The sequence below is a fragment of the Motacilla alba genome, chromosome 14 (genome assembly GCF_015832195.1).
Source record: "Motacilla alba alba isolate MOTALB_02 chromosome 14, Motacilla_alba_V1.0_pri, whole genome shotgun sequence".
In the NCBI taxonomy this organism is placed as follows: domain Eukaryota; kingdom Metazoa; phylum Chordata; class Aves; order Passeriformes; family Motacillidae; genus Motacilla; species Motacilla alba.
Genome location: NC_052029.1, coordinates 14,673,920 through 14,694,149, shown reverse-complemented (window position 1 = coordinate 14,694,149; position 20,230 = coordinate 14,673,920). Strand labels below are relative to the sequence as shown.

The 20,230-nt window shown below is 52.7% G+C and overlaps 1 protein-coding gene and 1 long non-coding RNA gene across 3 annotated transcripts; one reads left to right on the top strand and one right to left on the bottom strand.

Annotated features, from left to right (window-relative positions):
- The first annotated feature begins 993 nt into the window (after positions 1-993).
- On the top strand, positions 994-2,324 carry LOC119707211. 2 transcript variants are annotated; one of them, XR_005258707.1, is made up of 3 exons: positions 994-1,054; positions 1,938-2,018; positions 2,207-2,324. It is a non-coding gene; the product is annotated as an uncharacterized LOC119707211 (long non-coding RNA). The 2 variants fall into 2 exon arrangements; XR_005258708.1 differs by having other exon boundaries at positions 1,003-1,054; positions 1,935-2,018.
- SSTR5 (somatostatin receptor 5) lies at positions 1,816-12,151 on the bottom strand. The gene is made up of 2 exons (XM_038151817.1): positions 11,900-12,151; positions 1,816-5,454 (listed from the first exon to the last, which is right to left on the bottom strand). Exon 2 carries the CDS (start codon positions 5,380-5,382, stop codon positions 4,270-4,272), a length of 1,113 nt encoding a protein of 370 aa, XP_038007745.1. The 5' UTR covers positions 5,383-5,454; positions 11,900-12,151; the 3' UTR covers positions 1,816-4,269.
- Between the last annotated feature and the right edge of the window lie 8,079 nt (positions 12,152-20,230).

Genomic DNA, 20,230 nt, shown 5'->3' with positions numbered 1-20,230 from the left:
CCTGGATGCAGGAATTGTGCCCAGGATTGCTGCCCCATCCCTGGGAGTGCCCAAGGTCAGAGCTTGGAGCGCCCTGGGACAGTGGAAATTGTTCCTGCTCATGGCAGGGGTTGGAATGGGATGAGCTTGAAGTCCCTCCCAATCCAGAGCATTCCGTGATTCTTTGTTTTGCTGGGAAAAGCCAGGAGTGCATAAATTCATTGAGGCCTTGGAGGGGTTTTTATCCTTTTTTTTTTCCACCAGATTCTCCAGAGGAAACCGTGGTGGGATTCACCTCTGGAGCAGGGAGGGGAAAAACCTCAAATCTCCCTCTGGAATATGAAATAGGGATTCTCTGGAGCACAGAGGGGAAAAGCTCCAGATCTCCCTCTGGAATATAAAATAGGAATCCTCTAGAGCAGGCAGAGGAAAAGCCCCAAATCTCCCTCTGGAATATGAAATAGGGATCCTCTGGAGCAGAGGGGGCTGCAGTCCTGGATCTCCCATCCCAGAGGGATGCACCAGGATTACAAACCCCAAATCCAGCCGGCAGATCCACGGAAGGTGAAGGGAAAACTCTTCCCTGACAATTCCCAGGTCACCGCGCATCCAGGCCGGGGCTGTGTTTGCATCCAGGGCCAAATCCCCGCGGGAATTCCTGTGTTACCTCCCACCCCACAGGCCAGGATTGTCCATCCCCAGCTTTTTCCAAGGGCTGCTGCTTTTCCTGCGGGGGAAGCACAGCGGGTTCATCCCAGGCTGAGGGAGTGGGATACATCCAGTATTTGGGATGACTCCTGGCTCGAGGTCAGGAGCGGGATCCAGGGCTTAAAGGCTCAGGAGAAGGGAGCAGGCAGGGACAGTTTCACCTTCTGTGACTTTCCAGGGAATGATGGGCAGATAGGGAGGATTAAGTGTGAAAGGGAGAGGGAACACAGAAACCCCGGAGCGTCGCCCATCCCATGGCAACAGCGCCGGATTTCCATGGAGTTCTCCAAACAACACCCAAACCAGCGGGAATGAAGGAGCCAGGAGCACCAGGAGCTGGGTGAGGTGAGCAGCTGAGGCATTCCAGGTGAGAGAGGGGCTGGAGCTGGATAAAATATCCTGGGAATAAATCTGGGAATGAAATCAGCCGCTCCTGCCTCGGCTGCAGTTACAAGGAGCAGGGAAAGGCACTGGAAATTGGGATTTGTAGGATTTAAGGATGCTGCTGGTGGATCAAGGCTGGGCCAGGACTTTGTGGCACAGGGAATGTTTGGATCTCAGGGATAATCCCAGCCCTGGAACCTCAGGGAGCAGAGAGCTGGGAGTTTACCTGGGAGTTAAAGAGGGAAGGTGCAAAAATTCCATGTGTGCCCTGCTCTTGCTCTACCTTCAATCCATTGATAAATCCTGGGATAAATTCCACACTTCAGGCATTTTCCTGGGTTTTTCCTCCCTTGGGGAGCAGCCAGGAGAGATCCCAAAGCCGGAGGATTCCATGGTGACCCTGCTGAAACCCAGGAAGTGCCCAGTGAAGCCCACAAATCCCGATCCATCCCTCTGGGACGCCCACCTGGAATCTGCCCTTTGGAATTGCCGTCTCCTAATTCCCACTTGTCCAAACTGCATCCATGATTTCCCCCCCCTCAACTAAATGCATTTTTCATGAAATAAAAAGTGAATCCCTGCAGGAAGCTGCTCCTGTATCCCAAAGGTTGCTTGGTGGATTTTTCCACGCACCCTTCCTTCCCATCCTTTGGTATCCAGCAGCTGGAATTCCCTTTATTCCACGGATCTCATTGAATATTCATAGCTGGAGCCTGAACCAGAAATTCCAGTTTATTTTTTATTTATTATTTTATTCAATTTTTATTTTGTCCAAATGATTTTTCCGCCTCCTGAAGGTCAGGGGGGCACCAGGCAAATTTTCCATGATCTTCCTGCACGTGGTTTGTTGTTTTTTTTTCCAGCAGAGCAGAGCCAACCTTTGGAATCCTTGGATGAATCAAAGGAAAAGCTGAATAAGCTGGAATTTGGAAGGATTGTCTGTCGAGGTATTAAAAATGTCACTCAATCCCTGGGGCTGAGGGATTGGGGTTGGAATGTGTGCAGAAAAAAAGGGATCTGGGGAGTGTCGGTGCTGTCTGGAGCTTCCTGGGAAGGGCTGGCTGGGAGGACAGATTTTCCCGGGAATTTGTCAGTCTTTGTGGAAGGATGACATGTTTTGATGGAATGTGTGCAGGGACGTCGGCAGCTCAGCTGGCTCCTCAAAATTCCACTGCCAAGCTGCCAGGAGAAGCCCAGGAATGGCGTTTGGGATTCAGGGAAAAGCCAGCAAAGCTTCCCAAGGCATCGAGCAGGTCTGGGGAAAGATTTTTTTGGGATGGGGAGGGAATCCCATGGAGCAAAGGCTGAGTGGCACTGGGAGAGCTGATCTGCAGGGGCTGCTCCCAGAAAAAATTCCTTGAGCCAGGAAAAAAAAAGAAACCAAACTCCTTCAAAGCAGCATTCCCATGGCACTGAATTCCCCAGGGAGCTGCTGGTTGGAAAGGGAATTTTCCTGGGAATTGGGGCATTGAGAGCTTTCCTAAATTTGTTCCTTAACTATGATGGATTGCAGCATCACCAACGGGAATGTTGGATGGGCTGGCTGGAATTTCTGTTTTCTGGGAATTGGGATCCCCGTCCTGATCCAGGGGGGTGGGAAAAGAGGTGGGGTCAGTGCGGGGTGTGTGGAAAATGAGGCCCAGGTTTATCCACCTCTCCTCCAGGGTCTGTTCCCTCTGGATAAAACTTCATTTGGTTAATTCCAAGGATTTGATCAAACTCCGTGGAAGGAGGGGACAAATGCTGTTTGCTCTGACCCAGCCATGGTTTAGCTCCTTCCAAGAAATCTGAATTTATTAAAATCCTTTTTTTTTTTTTTTTTTCCAAAGCAGATTTTCCTGCCCAGCCTTGAGCCTTCCAGTCATTTCCTCCTCCAGAGCTTCCAGGAGGGATCATTTCAGGTGGAAAACTGAGGGAATCACAGCCCAGCCCACACCAAACCTGCAGGAAAAGTTAATTTTATTAATTGATCAATTAAAGCTGGCTGTGCTGGGATTTAGAATGTGCTGCAGGGCAGGTGGGCACTGCCTGCTCCTGGGAGAAACCTGGGAGTAAATTACTCATGGTCCAACCAGGCTCTGGGTGCATCCTGTGCTTGTGTCTCGGTGTGTCCCGTGAGTTCCTGGCTTTGGGAATGTGAGTGTCACATCCAACAGAATAAACGGAATTACGGAATCATTACAGTTGGGAAAAACCTGCAGGACTGGGGCACAAACACCTCCTGGCAACTGTCAGCAGGACTGAGCTGGGTTCAGTGTCTGAAAACACAGCTTTGAGTCCAGATTTACACTCAGACGGGATTGAGCCGGGTTTAATTTCTGGAAACACAATTTTGAGTCCAGACTTGCACTCAGAACCAAGGAATGGACACAAAATCTCCCCAGGAGCCCAGGGCCGTCAGCACTGACATCACAATAACGGGGTCACGGCGCGTTTCGTGGGGTGGGAAGGTGGAAATGTCATGGCTACGCTGATTCCTTTTCAGAATGTTTTCCTGATCTTGGTTTTTTATCCTTTCTGGCTGTGTTTGAAGGGCTCCTGGCTGTTCTGGCTCCCTGGGATGGGTTAATGACAGGAAAACAAAGCAAAGGCAGCACCCAGCGCATCAGAACCCATTTCCAGAGCAGTGCTGGTGCCTTTTTGCATGAACCTCTGCAGAAATCTCATTTTCCTTTCAGAAATCCCCTTGAAGAACTCCCAAAGATCCCAGCTGAGCTGTTTGCTGCTCGGAGCTGATCCCAGCAGTGCAAAGCAGCCTTAAACCAAGCTTAACAAGGGAATTAGAGCTGGCTTACTGTTGGTTTGCATCGCTAGAGGGGTACAAAGCCTGGAAATCATTCCCTGGAGGACCCAAAGCAGTCCCAGACATCAGATCCATCAGGACACCACGAGAGCTTGGCACTTCCAGCTGGGAAAAGCAGGGAAGAGCCCTCTGTGCACATTTCTTGGAGCTTCTGGGGCTCCACATTTTCCTTTTGCAGGAACTGAGCTCTCCTTGAAGTCCCCAAGTCCTCCAGGGGACTCTGCAGTGCCAGCCATGCCCTGTTTGAAGTCCCCAGGTCCTCGAGGGGACTCTGCAGTGCCAGGCTGTGCCCTCCTTGAAGTCCCCATGTCCTCCAGGGGACTCTGCAGTGCCAGCCATGCCCTGTTTGATGTCCCCAGGTCCTCCAGGGGACTCTGCCGTGCCGAGCCATGCCCTCAGACCTTGCTGGTCTGCATGTGCCCGTTGAACTCCACGTTCCTCTGGGTCAGCATGGACTCCTGCAGGCGGCTGCTGTTCTCCTGCCGGTGCTCCACGGGGTCCCCATCCTCCGCTCCGTCGCCCTTGCGGAGGCAGAGAACCTTCTGGAAGCTCTGCTTGAAGTTGTCGGAGAGGAAGCCGTAGAGGATGGGGTTGGCGCAGCTGTTGGCGTAGGACAGCACCACCATGAAGAAGTAGAGCCCCTCCAGGACGGGGTCAGCGGGCAGGATGAGGATCAGGTTGACGATGTTCATGGTGTAGAAGGGCAGCCAGCAGAACACGAAGACCACCACGATGATCACCACCATCCTGGTGACCTTCCGCTCCGACCTGCGGCGCCGCGTGGAGCCCACGCGGATCCCCGAGGACTTGACCTTGACCACGATCAGCAGGTAGCACAGGCAGATGACCAGCAAAGGGCCGAAGAAGCCCAGCACCGAGGTGTAGATGATGAACGCCGCCGACCAGACGTTGACCGGCTCCGGCCAGTTCATGTTGCACGTCTGGAAATCCTCCTGCACGTCCGAGAAGATGATCACGGGCAGCACCACCAAGAAGGAGAAGGTCCAGACCGTGGCGCTGATGAGCTTGGCCACCCTGGGGCGCCTCCACTTGGTGGATTTGATGGGGTGCACCACGGCCAGGTAGCGGTCCATGCTCATCACCGTCAGGCAGAAGATGCTGGTGAACTGGTTGATGCCGTCCACGGTCATCACCAGCCGGCAGAGGAAGGAGCCGAAGGGCCAGTAGGAGATGGCGTTTTGGGTGGCCAGGAAGGGCAGGCCCAGCATGAAGAGCACGTCGGCCACGGCCAGGTTGAGGATGTAGATGTTGGTGACCGTTTTCATCTTGGCGTGGCGCAGCACCACGTAGATGACCAGGGCGTTGCCGCTCAGCCCCACGGCGCACACCAGCAGGTAGCAGATGGGAATGAGCACCTTGTGGATGTACTGGAACGGCGGCGGCTCCGGGAGCGTCCCGTTCTCCGTCGCGTTGGGCAGCAGAGAGGAGTTCGCCTGGCCGGGAGCGGCTTCCGCGCTGAACGTGCTGGAAAAGTACAGAGGATCCATGGCTTTTGGTTTTCTCTCTCTCCGTGGGTTTTTTCCTCTTAAGAGAGATTAAACTTCACGGGCATCTTGTTCCTAGAAGGAAAATTCAAAAATTCAAAAATTCAAAAATTCAAAAACTCAAAAACTCAAAAATTCAAAAATTCAAGAATTCAAAAACTCAAGGAAAAGACAGACAGGACTTTTACAAAGTAGACTTTTACAATCACTTCCATTTCCTCTTCTATTCAGGATTTCGGGTTGGATTATTCAGCCAGGGAGTGGGGTGGGATCAATTCCCAGCAAAGGAATTGCACAGTGGGAGAATCCCCGTGCTCATCCCAGTGCCCATCCCAGCAGATCCCAGGCTCTGTTTCATTTTCACAGGATCCAGGGCTGGGTGGAGCTGTGACAGATTTTTCCCTGTGGAGGTGGAGAGGCTCTGGAATAGAATTCCCAGAGAAGCTGTGGCTGCCCCTGGGTCCCTGGAACTGTCCAAGGCTGGGCTGGACGGGGCTTGGAGCAGCCTGGGACAGTGGAAGGTGTTGGGGTTGGAACTGGGATCAGGGAAAGAAGCAAAACTTTCCATGACAATGGAAAACCCCTGGAAAAAAAAAATCCCTGAGCTCCAAGACAGAAAGGATCATGTCTGAGATCTTCCCCGCCAGGTCAGGGTGTGTGCACAGAGAAGGGGAGGAAGAAACTCCTTCTTCCCATCTCTCAAGATTATTATTTGTGTTCCCTCATCCTCTCCTCCCACCCTGAACCTCTTTTTATCCCAAAAATCCCTTTTTTCCTGCAGGAAATCCAAGCTGCAGTGGGCAGCTCCAGGACAGCTGAGCTCTCCAGCTTCAAATCTGGAATAAATTTTACCAGCCATTCTGAAAAAGGTGGAGAATTTCCAACGCCCCTTTCCTGTGGCGAGCTTGATTCCCAGGAGTATTTTTTCCACCTTTTCGTTGGAGTGGGGTTCAATTTATCAGCTGGAGAAACTTGGGAACATCATATCAAAAAATGGGGACTTAAAACACCAAAAAAGGAGATTTAGAGCACCAAATCCCACAGCAAATCCTGGTGAAGGTGGAAGAAACACCCGGCAACTTTTGCTGCCATCACCTGACGATCAGATTCCCACAATAATCCGGGGGTTTGGGTCTGGAATCACAAACATCCAGCCCACAGCGCTGGAAAAACTCCTTGTCTCCAGGAGCGATCTGAAACCACCTCCGTCGGTGGCTGGGCTTTCTCCTGGGGTGAGAAAACCTGGGGGAGAGGAGGAGCCCCTGCAGCTCCCGGGAGGAATCACAAATGTGCCGAGCTGCTTTGGGAATGTGCAGATGGGGAGTAGGTGTCTCACGTGGCGGGGTGGAGATGCACCGGGGAAATTGGGAGTGCAGGGAGAGCTGAGGGAGCTGCTGGGGGTGGGGATGGGGCAGGAGGAGCTGGATGTGCCGCTGGAATATTTGGGGTTTAGCTGTTGGGAGCATCCCTGCAATTCCCAACATCCCACTGCAGGCAGAGCTCAGCCAAGCTCCTTATAAATTAAACAGGAGTGGGTCAGAGGCTGGATAAAATAACACAGGAAAAGTCCAGTCCTGGCTGGAAAAGTGGAATTTTAAATCCTGACCTTCAACCCGTTTCGAAATCCTGAGCCGTAGCAAACCTTGGGTTATTTATGGGGGAATTCTGGGAGAAGCCAAAGCTGGGACCCCTCATTCTCGGCTGGGAGGGGTTTGGAAATTCCCATTTTCCTGCTGTGACCCAACTGGGATCATGGAAGGGAAGGACAGGAAGGAAAAATACGTGGGATGGGGCAGGCAGGGTTTATAAACTCATATCCACGGAGCTGCATCCTTGGGATTGGGAATGTTCTTCCCAGACAGGCTCAGCACATCCAGGCTGGGCCCAAAAAGCCCAAATTTCCCTCTGAGCCTGGGAAAAATTGGAAGGCATGGAAAGAAGCAGTGCTGGAGCTCAGCAGGGAAGGTCATGAGGGGCAGTCATGTGTGGCTCATCCTCTAAAAAATGAAAAAGAACATCTTTTCCAAAGTCCCTTTTCCACAGCGCACATCCTTGGATTCAGGGCTGGAGGAATTACGCAATGACTTCAGTCCTGCTCCTTCCACCACCACGGGGGTTCAGGCCTTGGAAAGAGGAGCTCTTTTCTTTGGCTAATTCCAATTTCTTCTCCCCCTGGAGAAATCCTCCAGCCCCAAATCCCTGTTTGCAGAGAGCCTCGGGCTCTCCCAGCCATCCATTGGCATTCCAGGTTTGTTTTTAATTAAGGACTTGGGTGTGCTTTCCATGGCGAGGTGTGGAATTTTTTTTTTGGTGGATTTTTGGATTTTCCAACAGAGAGGAATTTCCAGGTTCCCTCAGCAGCCAGACTTTCCCTGGAGCCAGGGACACTTTGTCACCCCAGCGCTGTGGGGCTCTTCCCGTGGGTTTGTGGGAATATTCACTTTCCCCTCAGGATTTTTGTTCTGGGGGATGAACTAGGTGGCTGTCACACCAAGACGGTTGGGAAGGGAATCCCAGCACCCTGGAATGCTTTGGGTCAGAAGGAACCTCCAAGCTCATCCTTGAGCACCTCCCATCATCCCAGATCGCTCCAGCCTGGATGTGGACAATTCCAGGGATGTCCCAGTGCCTTTCCTGAGGGGAAATCCGTTTCCTAAGGCTCTGCTGCGAATCCTTCCAACTCTTCCCTGCTGTTTTCAGCACCAGGAAGGAATTTACTCCACCTGGACATTCCCCATTCCCAGGATTTGATGTCCCAAAGTCCCCCAGATCTGAAACCAAACCCAGATCCCCATCCCACATTTGCTTCCCTCGGCCTTTGCTTTGCAGCCACCAGAATTCTGGGATTTTTCCTGGAAAAAAAACCCTGACCAGCTGCAAATCCCTGTTTTCCTGGCTGCCTTGGAGGAGCACAGGGAATTTTTTCCCCCTATCCAGGTGACAATTTGTCCCTCACCAGCACGATTTGGCCTCAGCTCCTTTTGTCACCACGACCCTGAGCCTCCACAAAGGGTGATTAAAGATGATGATTAAAGGTAATTAAGAGGCGCTGATTGATCCCTCATAGCCTTGTTTGGTGTTCTTAATTAAGGGATTAATAACAAACACGCCTCCAGGGGATTTCCTCTCATCCAGCTTTTTTCCTTTCCCCTTTGACTTCCAAGCCCCCACCCTGGGATTGTCCACAAATTCCGGGTTTTCTGCTTAAAATTGAGGAGCTGGGAATGCAGACCTGGAATAATCACTGACAGAATTCCAAGTTTTGACAGAGCAGCATCCAGGAAAAAATCAGCATCCACAGCAGCTGAATATATCTCTGTCCCTGCTTCCCCCAAAAAAAAATTCAGGGAATAAATAGCAGAGGTGTTATGGTGTTAGAATTTCACATTTGTGAAAACTCCTAAATAAACCTGGGTGAAAAAACCCAAGGATTAACAGAACAGCGACGGAAAAATCATCCCAACCTAAGGAAAAAACAAACGTTTCAAATGGAATTAAAGTTTTTAATTTAAAATTAAAAATGCCCAGACAGATCAAGGCTGAAGTTTTCCCTGGGCTCAGGTCACAGCAGGAAAGCAAAAATAACTCCATGGAGAACATTGCATGAGAGTGGGGCAGGGCTCAGGCAGGAATTGCAGGAATTAAAGCTGATTTTCCAAGCTGGATTGGATCCTGCTGCCTGTTTGCCTCTGGAATCATCACTCTCCCATCCACGGTAATTGCTGGGAATGGAATTACAGCACCAGCATGGCAGATCGCTGCTTCCAGCAGCAGGATAATTAGGGATAACACAGCCAGTGGGAATCCAGGCTTTTCAAACTGTCTTGGGAGGAAAAACACCCGCGGGACTCTCCAGGAATTGTCTCCCGGCAGCAGAGCTCCCATCCCGTGGAGCTGGCTGCAATGAATCCCTGGGTTTGGGATAATTTCATCATTTTCGTGTTTTGGGGGTGAGTGTCCATCACCTGCTGCTTCCCTGGGCCTCGTTCCGCGGCTTTGGGGGAATGGAGCAGGCAGGAGAGGGAGGCAGACCTGGCAGAGCAGCTCTGGGATAGCTCAGAAATCCCGGGAAAGCTGGGTGGGAGCAGCAGGGAAATGCAGCATCACCCCGAGAGCTGCCTCAGCTCTGAGGGATGAAAATGTTCTGTACCATGCAGTGGGCACACCTCGGCTTTCCCATCCCCACCACCTGGAGTTAAAAAAACCAATGGAATCCGTTCAGATTCTCCTGAAATGGAATTTTCTGCTTGGAAAAATCTGCCTTTGATGCTTCTCAGGGGGTGTTTGTTGCCCCCCAAAAAAACAAATTGTGGGTTTTTCTCTGCTGAAAACAAAACTTTCTCACACGAAATTGCTCCTCTGCTTCCACTCTCTGAACTGGGACTAAACCAATCAGCTGAATTCCAAGTTCAACAACTTCTTCCTGCTTTTAACCCTAAAAAAATCTTTTAAAATTGAATATTTGGCACCGCCTTGTTACCCCTCAGCTCATCCCAGGGTTTCCCAGAGCACCTGCTCTGAGAAGCTGCTCCTATTTTTAGGAGCAAACAACTCGTGAAACAGCCCATAAACCCAAATCTTTGCTGAATCCTGTTTTTTCTCCCCAAACACGTTTCAGTCGTGCTCGGGGATTACTCACTGGGGCTGAGCTGCTCCTGCCACACCAACACTCGTGGAAAGCAAATGCTGCTGGGTTTGGTGCCAGGTTTAAACTGGGTTTGCTCCTGGATTTAAACTGCGTTTGCTTCCTGATTTAAGAAGGGTTTGCTCCTGGATTTAAACTGGGTTTGCTCCTGGATTTAAACTGGGTTTGCTTCCTGATTTAAGGTGGGTTTGCTCCTGATTTAAGAAGGGTCTGCTCCCAGATTAAAGTTGGGTTTGGTCCCAAATTTAAACTGGGTTTGATCGCAGGTTTAAGATGGGTTCACTCCCAGATTTAAGCTGGGTTTACTCCTAGATTTAAAACGGGTTTGCTCCTGAATTTAAGCCGGGTTTGCTCCCAGATTTAAACTGGATTTGCTCCTGGATTTAAACTGGGTTTGCTTCCTGATTCAAGATGGGTTTGCTCCCAGATTTAAGTTGGGTTTGGTCCTGGATTTAGGATGGGTTTGCTCCTGTATTTAAGATGGGCTTTGTCCCAGACTTAAACTGGGTTTGCTCCCAGATTTAAAGCTGGCTTTGCTCCCGATTTAAGCCTCTCCAGGCAGAGCAAGGTGTGGAGCTCCATCTCTGTTCCCCCACCGGGCAGTGGGGCTGGGCTGGAGCTCCCAAACCCGGCTCCAGCTCCAGCACATCCCCAAACCCAGGGGGTTTTCCCAAAGGTTTCTGTTCCTCCCTTCCCCTCTGTGATCCAGGAACACGCAGAGGTTTCAGGGATATTCCAGGTGGGTGCAGGAGCGCTGATTCCAGGCTGGGGCTGCTCCCAGGCTGAGGGAGAGCACGAACAGCCCAGGTTCCCTGGCAGAAGGAGCTCCAGAACAGCAGCTCCGGGGGGAAATTCCAGGATTTGGGGCGTCTGGCTTGGATCCATCCCACTCCAGCAGCGCAGCTCCACTGCAGCCACCAGCCCTGCTGGCTGCCCCAGGAGCTGGGGGTCCCTCAAGCGCCCCCAGACTGGTCCCAGCACCCTGAGAGCTGCTGTAGGGTCTCACCTGGGGGTCTCCTCCTCCCCAGAGCTACAAAAAGTCTCCGCTTGAGCCCAGACCAGATGAGCCTGGCTCTTTCTGAGCCCGGCTGTTCTTTCCCTGCTCTTCCATGCCAAGCTCTGGGCTCCGGGGCTGGGAGCTGCAGGGAGCCAGCCCAGGGGCAGCCGGAGCTGCTCCCAGCCCGGCCCCGGCCTGACCCCCCGATGTCACCTTGGCCTGACCCCCCCGATGTCACCTTGACCTTGACATCCCTGCTCCCAGCCCCTGCGCTCCCTGCCGTGTTTCACCCCAGGGCTCTGCTCGCTCCCGGAGCCCCATCAGGGCTCTGTCACATCCCCGGGGTGACAGCGGCCCCGGGCTGTGCCCGCCGGTGCCTTCCGCGTCCCTTCCCAGCTCCAACGCCGCGCTCAGGCTGCTCCTGCTTCAAACGCGGCATCGTCCCCACTGCCCAGAGCGTCCCCCTTGTCATCCTCCCAGCCAGGATTGTCACCCCGCTGCCCAGAGCGTCCCCCCTTGTCATCCTCCCAGCCAGGATTGTCACCCCACCGCCCAAAGGGTCCCTCCCCCGCATCCCCACCAGGACGGGTGGGTGACCAGGTGACCATGACGGGTCACCCCACTGCGCAGAGGATCCCCCTCGCCATCCCCCAGCCAGGATGGAGTCACTATGGAGTCACTCCAGCACCAGAACCCCCCTCAAAAGGACAAATTCGGTGTCCCCACAAGCGGGACCGACGGCTCCGCTGCCTCCTCCACCCCAGCGAGCCCCCAAGCGGGGTGCGCTCCCCCGGCTGCCCCGTGCCCATCCTCCCCGCAGCGATCGCTCCCGCTCCCCGCATCCCGGCTCGCCGCTCCCGGCTCCCGGCCGTGCTCACCTGCGGCTCCAGGGCTGCTCTCCGCCGGAGCAGGAGCCTGCCGCTCCCGCAGCCGCGCCGGGAGCGCTCCCCGCGCTGGCCGCTCCCCCGGGAGGAGCCACGGGGCTCGGGGGGGCCGGGGGTGCCGCAGCCCGGGGGCCGCCCCCTGCTCGGCAACTCGGGCTGGGAGCGGCTGCTGCGGGCAGCGGGAGCGCCGCGCAGGGATGCTGTGCCCGCCGGTGCCCCCGCGAGTGTGTGTGCCACCTGCGAGTGTGTGTGTCCCCTCCCCGTGCGTGTGTGTGTCCCCTCCCCGTGCGTGTGTGTGTCCGCTCCCCGTGTGTGTGCCACCTTCGAGTGTGTGTGCCACCTCTTCATGTCTGTCCCCTTTCCCGTGTGTGTGCCACCTCCCCATGCCCGTCCCCCTTTTCCATGCCTCTGCCCCACTCCCCGTCCCTGTTCCCCCATCCCTGTGCTTCCCTCCCCATCCCTGTCCCCCCATCCCTAACCCCATTCCCCCATCCCTGTTCCCCTATCCTCATCCCTGTTCCCCCATCCCTGTTCCTCATCCCTGTCCCCCCGTCCCCATCCCTGTCCCTCCATCCCTGTCCCTACATCTCCATCCCTGTCCCCCCATCTCCATCCCTGTCCCTTCATCCCCGTCCCTGTCCCTCCATCTCCATCCCTGTCCCTCCATCCCTGTCCCCCCATCTCCATCCCTGTCCCCATCCCTGTTCCCATCCCTGTCCCCATCCCTGTCCCCATTCCTGTCCCCCATTCCTGTCCCCCATCCCCGTTCCCGTCCCCATCCCGGGCTGTCCTTACCCGGCTCTGGCGCTCCCGCAGCCCCGGGGCTTGAGTCGGAGGGGGAAGAGCCGCATTTCCCTCTGCTCCAGCTCCTGTCCAGCCCCGAGGAATCCCCCAAAGCCTCCCGCAGGCTGGGAGCGAGCCCCGCCCGACCCCCGAACGCTGCAGCCGAGCCCGGGGTGCGTTTGGGGACAGCGGGAGGGCTCTGGCACCTGCGGGGCTCCGGTTTCACACCCCCGTCCCTGGGCAGAAGGGGAGCCCGAGTGCCGGGGCGCATCGCGCCTCTCCCTGGAGAACGGGATCCCGTGTGGGGAGCTGTTCCTCCAGCTGGCTCCGAGTCAGGCCCTAACATCGCTCCCTGGAGGGAAGATGGGGGCTGGAGGTCCAGGCTGCGAGGGGACCCCGCTGTTGGGTTCGCTCCCTCCTGAACCCCCCGGGGGCTGCCGGGCAGGAAGGGGCTGAAGTATTTGGGATTTTGAGTGTTTTGCGATGCAACAAGTGCGATAAAAGTGAGGCAGAGCTCTCCCCGCACCCTCCCCGTGCTGTCACACATCCAAACATCGCTCCCAGCGTCACCCCGAGTGTTTTCCCCCCAATTTCTGGGCAGCCTGGGGGGCTCAGAGCAGCTCCGAGCTCAGCCCCTCCTCATCAGCATGCACAGAGCATCGCGCTCATAATAATGGATCTGATCTTAATCCTCTGCTGAGGCTTTTCAATTAGAGCCGGGTGCTTGAGTCAGACGTGTGAACACGGGGGGGGGGGGGGGGGGGGGGGGGGAAAAAGCGAGGCAGAGCTGCTGCTGGCATGTCAGGCTGGAATTCAATCTGCTGATGTATTTATGGGCATGGGTTGCTAAACGCGAGCGAGACTCCAGCCTGCTCTCGCCATGACAATGGGAAGAGTCATCTGATAAAAATAGAATTTGGCACGATAAACAGCCAAGGAGAGGAGCTTCGGATCACCTGCTCGGCAAACACGCCCAGAAAAATGCCCACAATTTATTGCCCAGCAATGATCCCGCCGGGAATGGCAGCTTGAAGCCAAATGGGGTTAATTTAAAGGAATTGCTTTTATTTTATTAGAATTTATCAGCAGTTTGTGCTAGGGAAAATGTTGCTGGATAAACACGGTGGTGCCTAAGTTGCCCTGAAGAAAGCAGCGCTTTTCCTGTAAATAAGGAAAAAAGGAATTTTCCCGGGATCTGTGCAGGGAGACAGGCAGCATTCTCAAAAGCTCTCAAGGCTGGGTAAATCCTTTACCCACTCGAGCCAACAGCGCCGTGTTGGGGCTGAATGGAGGGAACACAAAGCCTGGGAGAGCATTCCCTGCAATCCTGATTCCCCTGAGCAGAGGGCAACAGGCAGAGGGAAAAGAGCTCCTGGCGCCCGTGGGTGGCACAGAGACCTTTGGCGGCACAGGGGACAGCACCCCACAGGGCTGGGAGAGTTTCTTTCCTTTTGAATTTTCCTGCGTCTCCCCTTTTGCTGGATGGAATATTTGATGGCCCGCGCGCTTGTGGCATTTTTCACGTCGACGTTGCGGGGAGGAAGGAGAGCTGAGGCGGAGATAAAAGCCTCAAAATGAGGGATTTTGGGCTGGTCCTGCTCTTTGTGCGCGTCCTCGTGGCCGTGAAGGACAATGGCACGGAGGGGTGTGCGGGGAAGAGCATTCCCAGCGGGACAAGGAGCCACCCTGCCCCTCTGGGTGCTGTGTCCAGCTCTGGGTCCCAGCACAGCGGGGACAGGAGCTCCCGGAGGGATGCGAGGGCGAGGAAGGGCCTGGAGCAGCTCCGTGCCCAGGAGAGGCTGAGGGAGCTGGGGCTGCTCAGCCTGGAGAGGAGCCCCAGCTGAGAGGGGCCTCAGCCCTGGCTGTCCCTGGGTGTCCCTGAGTTTCCCTGGGTGTCCCCATGGATCCCTGGGTGTCCCCGTAGATCCCTGGGTGTCCCTGGGTATCCCTGGGTGTCCCTGGGTGTCCCCAGGTGTCCCTGTCTATTCCTGGGTGTCCCTGGGTATCCCTGGGTGTCCCCATGGATCCCTGGGTGTCCCTGGGTGTCCCCAGGTGTCCCTCTGTATTCCTGGGTGTCCCTGGGTATCCCTGGGTGTCCCTGGGTATCCCTGGGTGTCTCTGGGTGTCCCTGTCTGTCCTTGGGTGGCCCCGTCTGTCTCTCGGTGTCCCTGCATATCCCTGGGTGGCTCTGGGTGTCCCCATGGGTTCCTGGGTGTCCCCATGGGTTCCTGGATGTCCCCGGGTGTCCCTGGGTGTCCCTGTCCTGCAGGGAGGGCTCTGCTCCAGAGGAACGGGCAGGGACTGATCCCAGGAATCCCCCCTGAACTTCTGCCCAGCCCTGAGCAGATCCCACAGAGGCTGTGGAGTCTCTCTCTCGGGGATATTCCCGAATTTCAGGATGTAATCCCACTCTGGGATGACCCCCGTGCTCCCTCCCAGCCTGCCCCATCCCAAGATTCCATGATCCGAGTCCAAACCCCTCCCAAATCCCCCTCATTCCGTTCCAAGCCTCCTCATTCCGTCCCACCCCGCAATTCCATGTCCTGGCACGACCCCTGGATGGGTTTTCCCCCGGGAATGCTGAGGATGGGGAAATGCTGCCACACGTCCTGGCACCATCCCAGCTCAACTCCTGCGGCTGTGACACGGGGGAGCTGCGGGGACGGGAGCTGGGAACATCCTCCTGCCTTTGGAATCTGGCCCAGGCAGCAGGGAGGAGCTGGATCCGGATTTTTGGAAGGAAGAACTCCTGGAGAACTCATGGCAGCAGCTTTTCCCAGGGGAGACTGGCATTGAGGGGGGGAATGAGGGGTGTGGAATCATCTCCAGGAGAGACTCGGGTCCAAGCCTGGCTGGAATTGGATGGAAATGCTGGAATTGGATGGAAATGCTGGAATTGGATGGAAATGTTGGAATTGGATGGAAATGTTGGAATTGGAGTTTACTCTGATGAAGGACTGGAATAGACCAATTGAGATCCCTTTAAACCTCAGGGAGACAGAGGAGCAGAAGATCCTTGGGTTGCTCCCAGGTTCTGGAATTGATCTAAAAATTCTTTGTGAGCAAATCCATATTTTTAGAAGGAAGAACTCCTGGAGAACTCGTGGCAGCAGCTTTTCCCAGGGGAGATTGGCACCGAGGGGGAGGAATGAGGGGTGTGGAATCATCTCCAGGAGAGACTCGGGTCCAAGCCTGGCTGGAATTGGGTGGAAATGCTGGAATTGGATGGAAATGCTGGAATTGGATGGAAATGGTGGAATTGGATGGAAATGGTGGAATTGGATGGAAATGTTAGAATTTGATGGAAATGCTGGAATTGGATGGAAATGTTGGAATTGGAGTTTACTCTGATGAAGGACTGGAATAGACCAATTGAGATCCCTTTAAACCTCAGGGAGACAGAGGAGCAGAAGATCCTTGGGTTGCTCCCAGTTTTTAGAGCCTTTGCTCCAAAAATGGATTGGATGGGAAGGATTTGACACAGAATTTTCACATCCAGCAGAGGAAAAGGTTCAAACACAACGGAAGCAGTGTGGAAATGAGGGAAAATCTGCAGAGCTTGGCCAGGCTGGGAACCAACAGGATCAAAAGCATCCCAAGGGGTGAAGGAGCAGCTCTTTAAAAAAAAATAAACATCGAGTTGGAGGCTTTGGAAAAGAGGGAAGCAGTTCCTGGTTACACAGAGGGTTGGGGCTGGAGATTTGTCCACTCCTCATTCCCACAGAATTCCCCAAAGTGCAGGAGGGCCTTGGGAAGATCCCAATCCCAGCCAGACACAGCATTTCCAGTCAATCTGAGACTCAATCCCAGCTCCTGAGGGACTCAATCCCAGCTCCTGAGGGACTCAATCCCAGCTCCTGAGGAACTCAATCCCAGATCCTGAGGAACTCAATCCCAGCTCCTGAGGGACTCAATCCCAGCTCCTGAGGGACTCAATCCCAGCTCCTGAGGAACTCAATCCCAGCTCCTGAGGGACTCAATCCCAGCTCCTGAGGGACTCAATCCCAGCTCCTGAGGGATTCAATCCCAGCTCCTGAGGGATTCAATCCCAGCTCCTGAGGAACTGAATCCCAGCTCCTGAGGGACTCAATCCCAGCTCCTGAGGGATTCAATCCCAGCTCCTGAGGGATTCAATCCCAGCTCCTGAGGGACTCAATCCCAGCTCCTGAGGGATTCAATCCCAGCCTTTGCCTGGAATTCCCACGTTTTCCTCTAAGGATTTCAAATATTGGTTTTTAACTTGATTGGCCTGAGAAGAAGGAGATGAATGGGATAAAAGCTCTGGGTATTGCTGGGAAAATCATGGATCAGAGTGGGAATCATCACTTGGAGTTTCCAAGCCAGCTGAGATTTGGGCTCTGGTGAGCCCTGAGTTATTCCTGTTGCCATAGAAATAAATGGATGTGTTTGCTGCTGCTCCCTGCTCCAGAGATATCCACAGATATCCATCACCACCTCCAGCCACCACGCTTGGTTCCCAGTTTTTCCTTCTCCCAGGAACTCCACGTGCAGCAGGAAGTTTTATTTTTCTTTTTAGTTTTAGCTTACATTTTAATTTTTAATTTTTATTTTTTTATTTTTAGTTTTATTTTTGGTTTTCTTTTTTATTTTTTATTTTTACTTTTAATTTTTATTTTTATTTCTTTTTCTTTTTCATTTTAGTTTTATTTTTATTTTTACTTTTTCATTTTTACTTTTACTTTTTAATTTTTATTTCTATTTCTACTTTTATTTCTATTTCTATTTTTATGCTTATTTTTATTTCAATTTTTATTTCAATTTTTATTTCTATTTCTATTTTTATGCTTATTTTTATTTCAATTTTTATTTCAATTTTTATTTCTATTTCTATTTTTATGCTTATTTTTATGTTTATTTTTATATTTATTTTTATGTTTATTCTTTTTAACGCTGGCGTTCAGCCTGAGCACTTTGGGAGCTCCCAGAACCTGAGCTCAGCTCCCAGCTGGGAGCAGCTCTGTGACATTCCCAGTTTGCAGCCCGAGGTTTTTCCCTGCACAGAGAAAATCGGGAATTGCAGCGAGGCTGGGGCTGGGGCCGGGGCTGGGGCAGTCTCACCTCCCTTTGCTCCGCTCCTGAGGGATGGAAGGAGGGAAATCAGCGCCTTCAAAGCCTCTCCAAGGGGCTGGAATTCCATCCCCGTCTGGCGTCAAACCAGGGAATTGGGGTGGGGGAAGATACTCCCAGCTGGATCGCTCCAGTCCTGAGCTCGGAAGTTTCCCGGGAGGAGGAAGCCAAAGGGTTGGATTCTCCACCTGGACGGAAGCTGGGCTTGGAATTTGTTTTTCTTCCCAGCTGCTCCCAACGGAGCAAAATTCAGGATGAGCAGAGGGAAAGGCCGGGAGAGCTGGGAATGCTCAGCCTGGAGAGGAGACGCTTCGGGGTGACCTCGGTGTGGCCTTGCGGGGCCTGAAGGAGCTCCAGGAAACCTGGAGAGGAATATTCCCGAGGGATGCAGGGACAGGACACAGGGATGGATGGGACATTGGGAATCGGGAATTCCTGGCTGGGAGGGAATTCCCAGAGGAGCTGTGGCTGCCCCTGGATCCCTGGGAGTGGATCCTCCAGCATCATGTCAGTTAAACTCAGAGTCGAGCCTTCAATAAGTGCTCAGATCCAGGCCTAAAACAAGGATTAAATCCACTTTGGGATGGATGAGCCCCTGGATAAGGATTTCTCTTATCTTTGACCCTTATCAGCTTTATTTTGCTGTTCCTTCACCTCTTATCAGTTAAACTCAAAGTCAGTCCTTAACGAGTGCTCAAAGCCAAGCCTAAAGCAAGAATTAAATCCCTTTTAGGACAGAGGAGCCTCTAGAAAAGGATTTCTCTTATCTGTGACCCTTATCAGCTTTATTTTCCTGTCCCTCCAGACTACGTGAGTTAAACTCAAAGTCGAGTCTTAAATGAATGCTCAAAAGTCGAGCCTTAAACAAGAATTAAACCCACTTTGGGATGGATGGATCTCTGGATAAGGAATTTTCCCTGTCTGTGACCTTTTTTAAGCCTTTTCAGCTTTATTTTCCCGTTCCTCCAGCCTCATACGAGTTAAACTCAGAGCCGAGCCTTGCACAAGAATTGAATCCACTCTGGGATGGATGAGCCTCCAGAAAAGGATTTATCTTGTCTTCAACCCTTATCAGCTTTATTCTCCTGTTCCTCCACCTCTTATCAGGTAAAGCCTTAAAGGAGTGTTCAAAACCAAGCCTAAAGCAAGAATTAAATCCCCTTTAGGACGGGTGAGCCCGTAGAAAAGGATTTCTCTTATCTGTGACCCTTATCAGTTTTATTTTCCCGTTCCTCCCCTCCTCGGCGAGGGCGGGTTCGTGGTTTGTCGCTCTCCGTGGTGCTGCAGAGGCTCTGGACGCACCAAAAATTCCTTTTTTTGGCCTCATTTTCCCCCCCATCTCCCACTCCCAGCAGGAATTCCACGTTTTCCAATCCCCAGAATTCCGCAGGGAAAGCTGATCCTGAAACACGGCAGTGCCTTGTTCCTGCTCCGTTCCCACGGAACCCTCCTTAAATCCCTTTAAACTTTCCCACTTCCAAACAAGTCCGAAACTTCTCATGGCTTCCAGTGAGTCATTCCCGGATGGAATTGTTCCCTACAAGTCGTGGATTGGGGCTGAGGCGCCAACCACCAGCACTGAAATGGTTTTTCACACGAGGTTTGAATAAATCCATTCAAATCCTGACAATTCCTGGTATCCTTGGATTGTTCTCCCAGACAAAGCCAAACTGGAACTCGTGAAAAATCACATTATTTTTATTATTTTTCATTATTTTCATCGCATTATTTTTATTATCACACAATCCTTTTTTTTCCCAGCGCCTCCAAAACGTGGTGAAATTCCTGGAAATACATTTTCTACCACGCCAGACTCCGAATAAAATGAAGGAAAGAGTCGGGAAGGGAAAGGGGCTCCCAGAATTCCCTGGAGGAAAAGGATTCCTGCTCTCCTGCTTTTCTTCTCAGGAATTCCAAGTGCTGATTTTTGGGGATATTTTCACAGTGCATAAGGAATCTCTGGTGAATTTTCCTGCCTTGGGAAGATAAACAACACCCAGCTCTTATCAAAATCCCTCCGAGCCCATTTATGGAAATTAAAAAAAAAAAAAATAAAATGGTTTTATCCATAAGGACCTAAAGCTCTTGGAATCAGAATTCTGGGAATATCAGCCTTTTCTTAATGATCCCTCTGGAATGCACGGGGGAAAAATCTGCTGGAAGAAAGAATTCCAGGAGCAAAACCCTCTCCTGCTTCTTCCCAGGGCGCAATAAAGGAGATTTTTAATATTTTGGGAGCTCTGATAAGACTCTGCTTCCCCCATTCCTGGGAGCAGCCAATTTTCAGGAGCCGTCCTTGAAATCCCTCTTGGAAAAAAAAAAGAAAGATGGAATTCTCCAACCAAATCCACCCCTGAGTACTAAAAATAACATTTGAATGCTTCCTTTTTACCCCCAAAATGGGGCTTTACCCCACATTTTGGAATGGAGGGCTGATTAAAAAATATCCCAAGG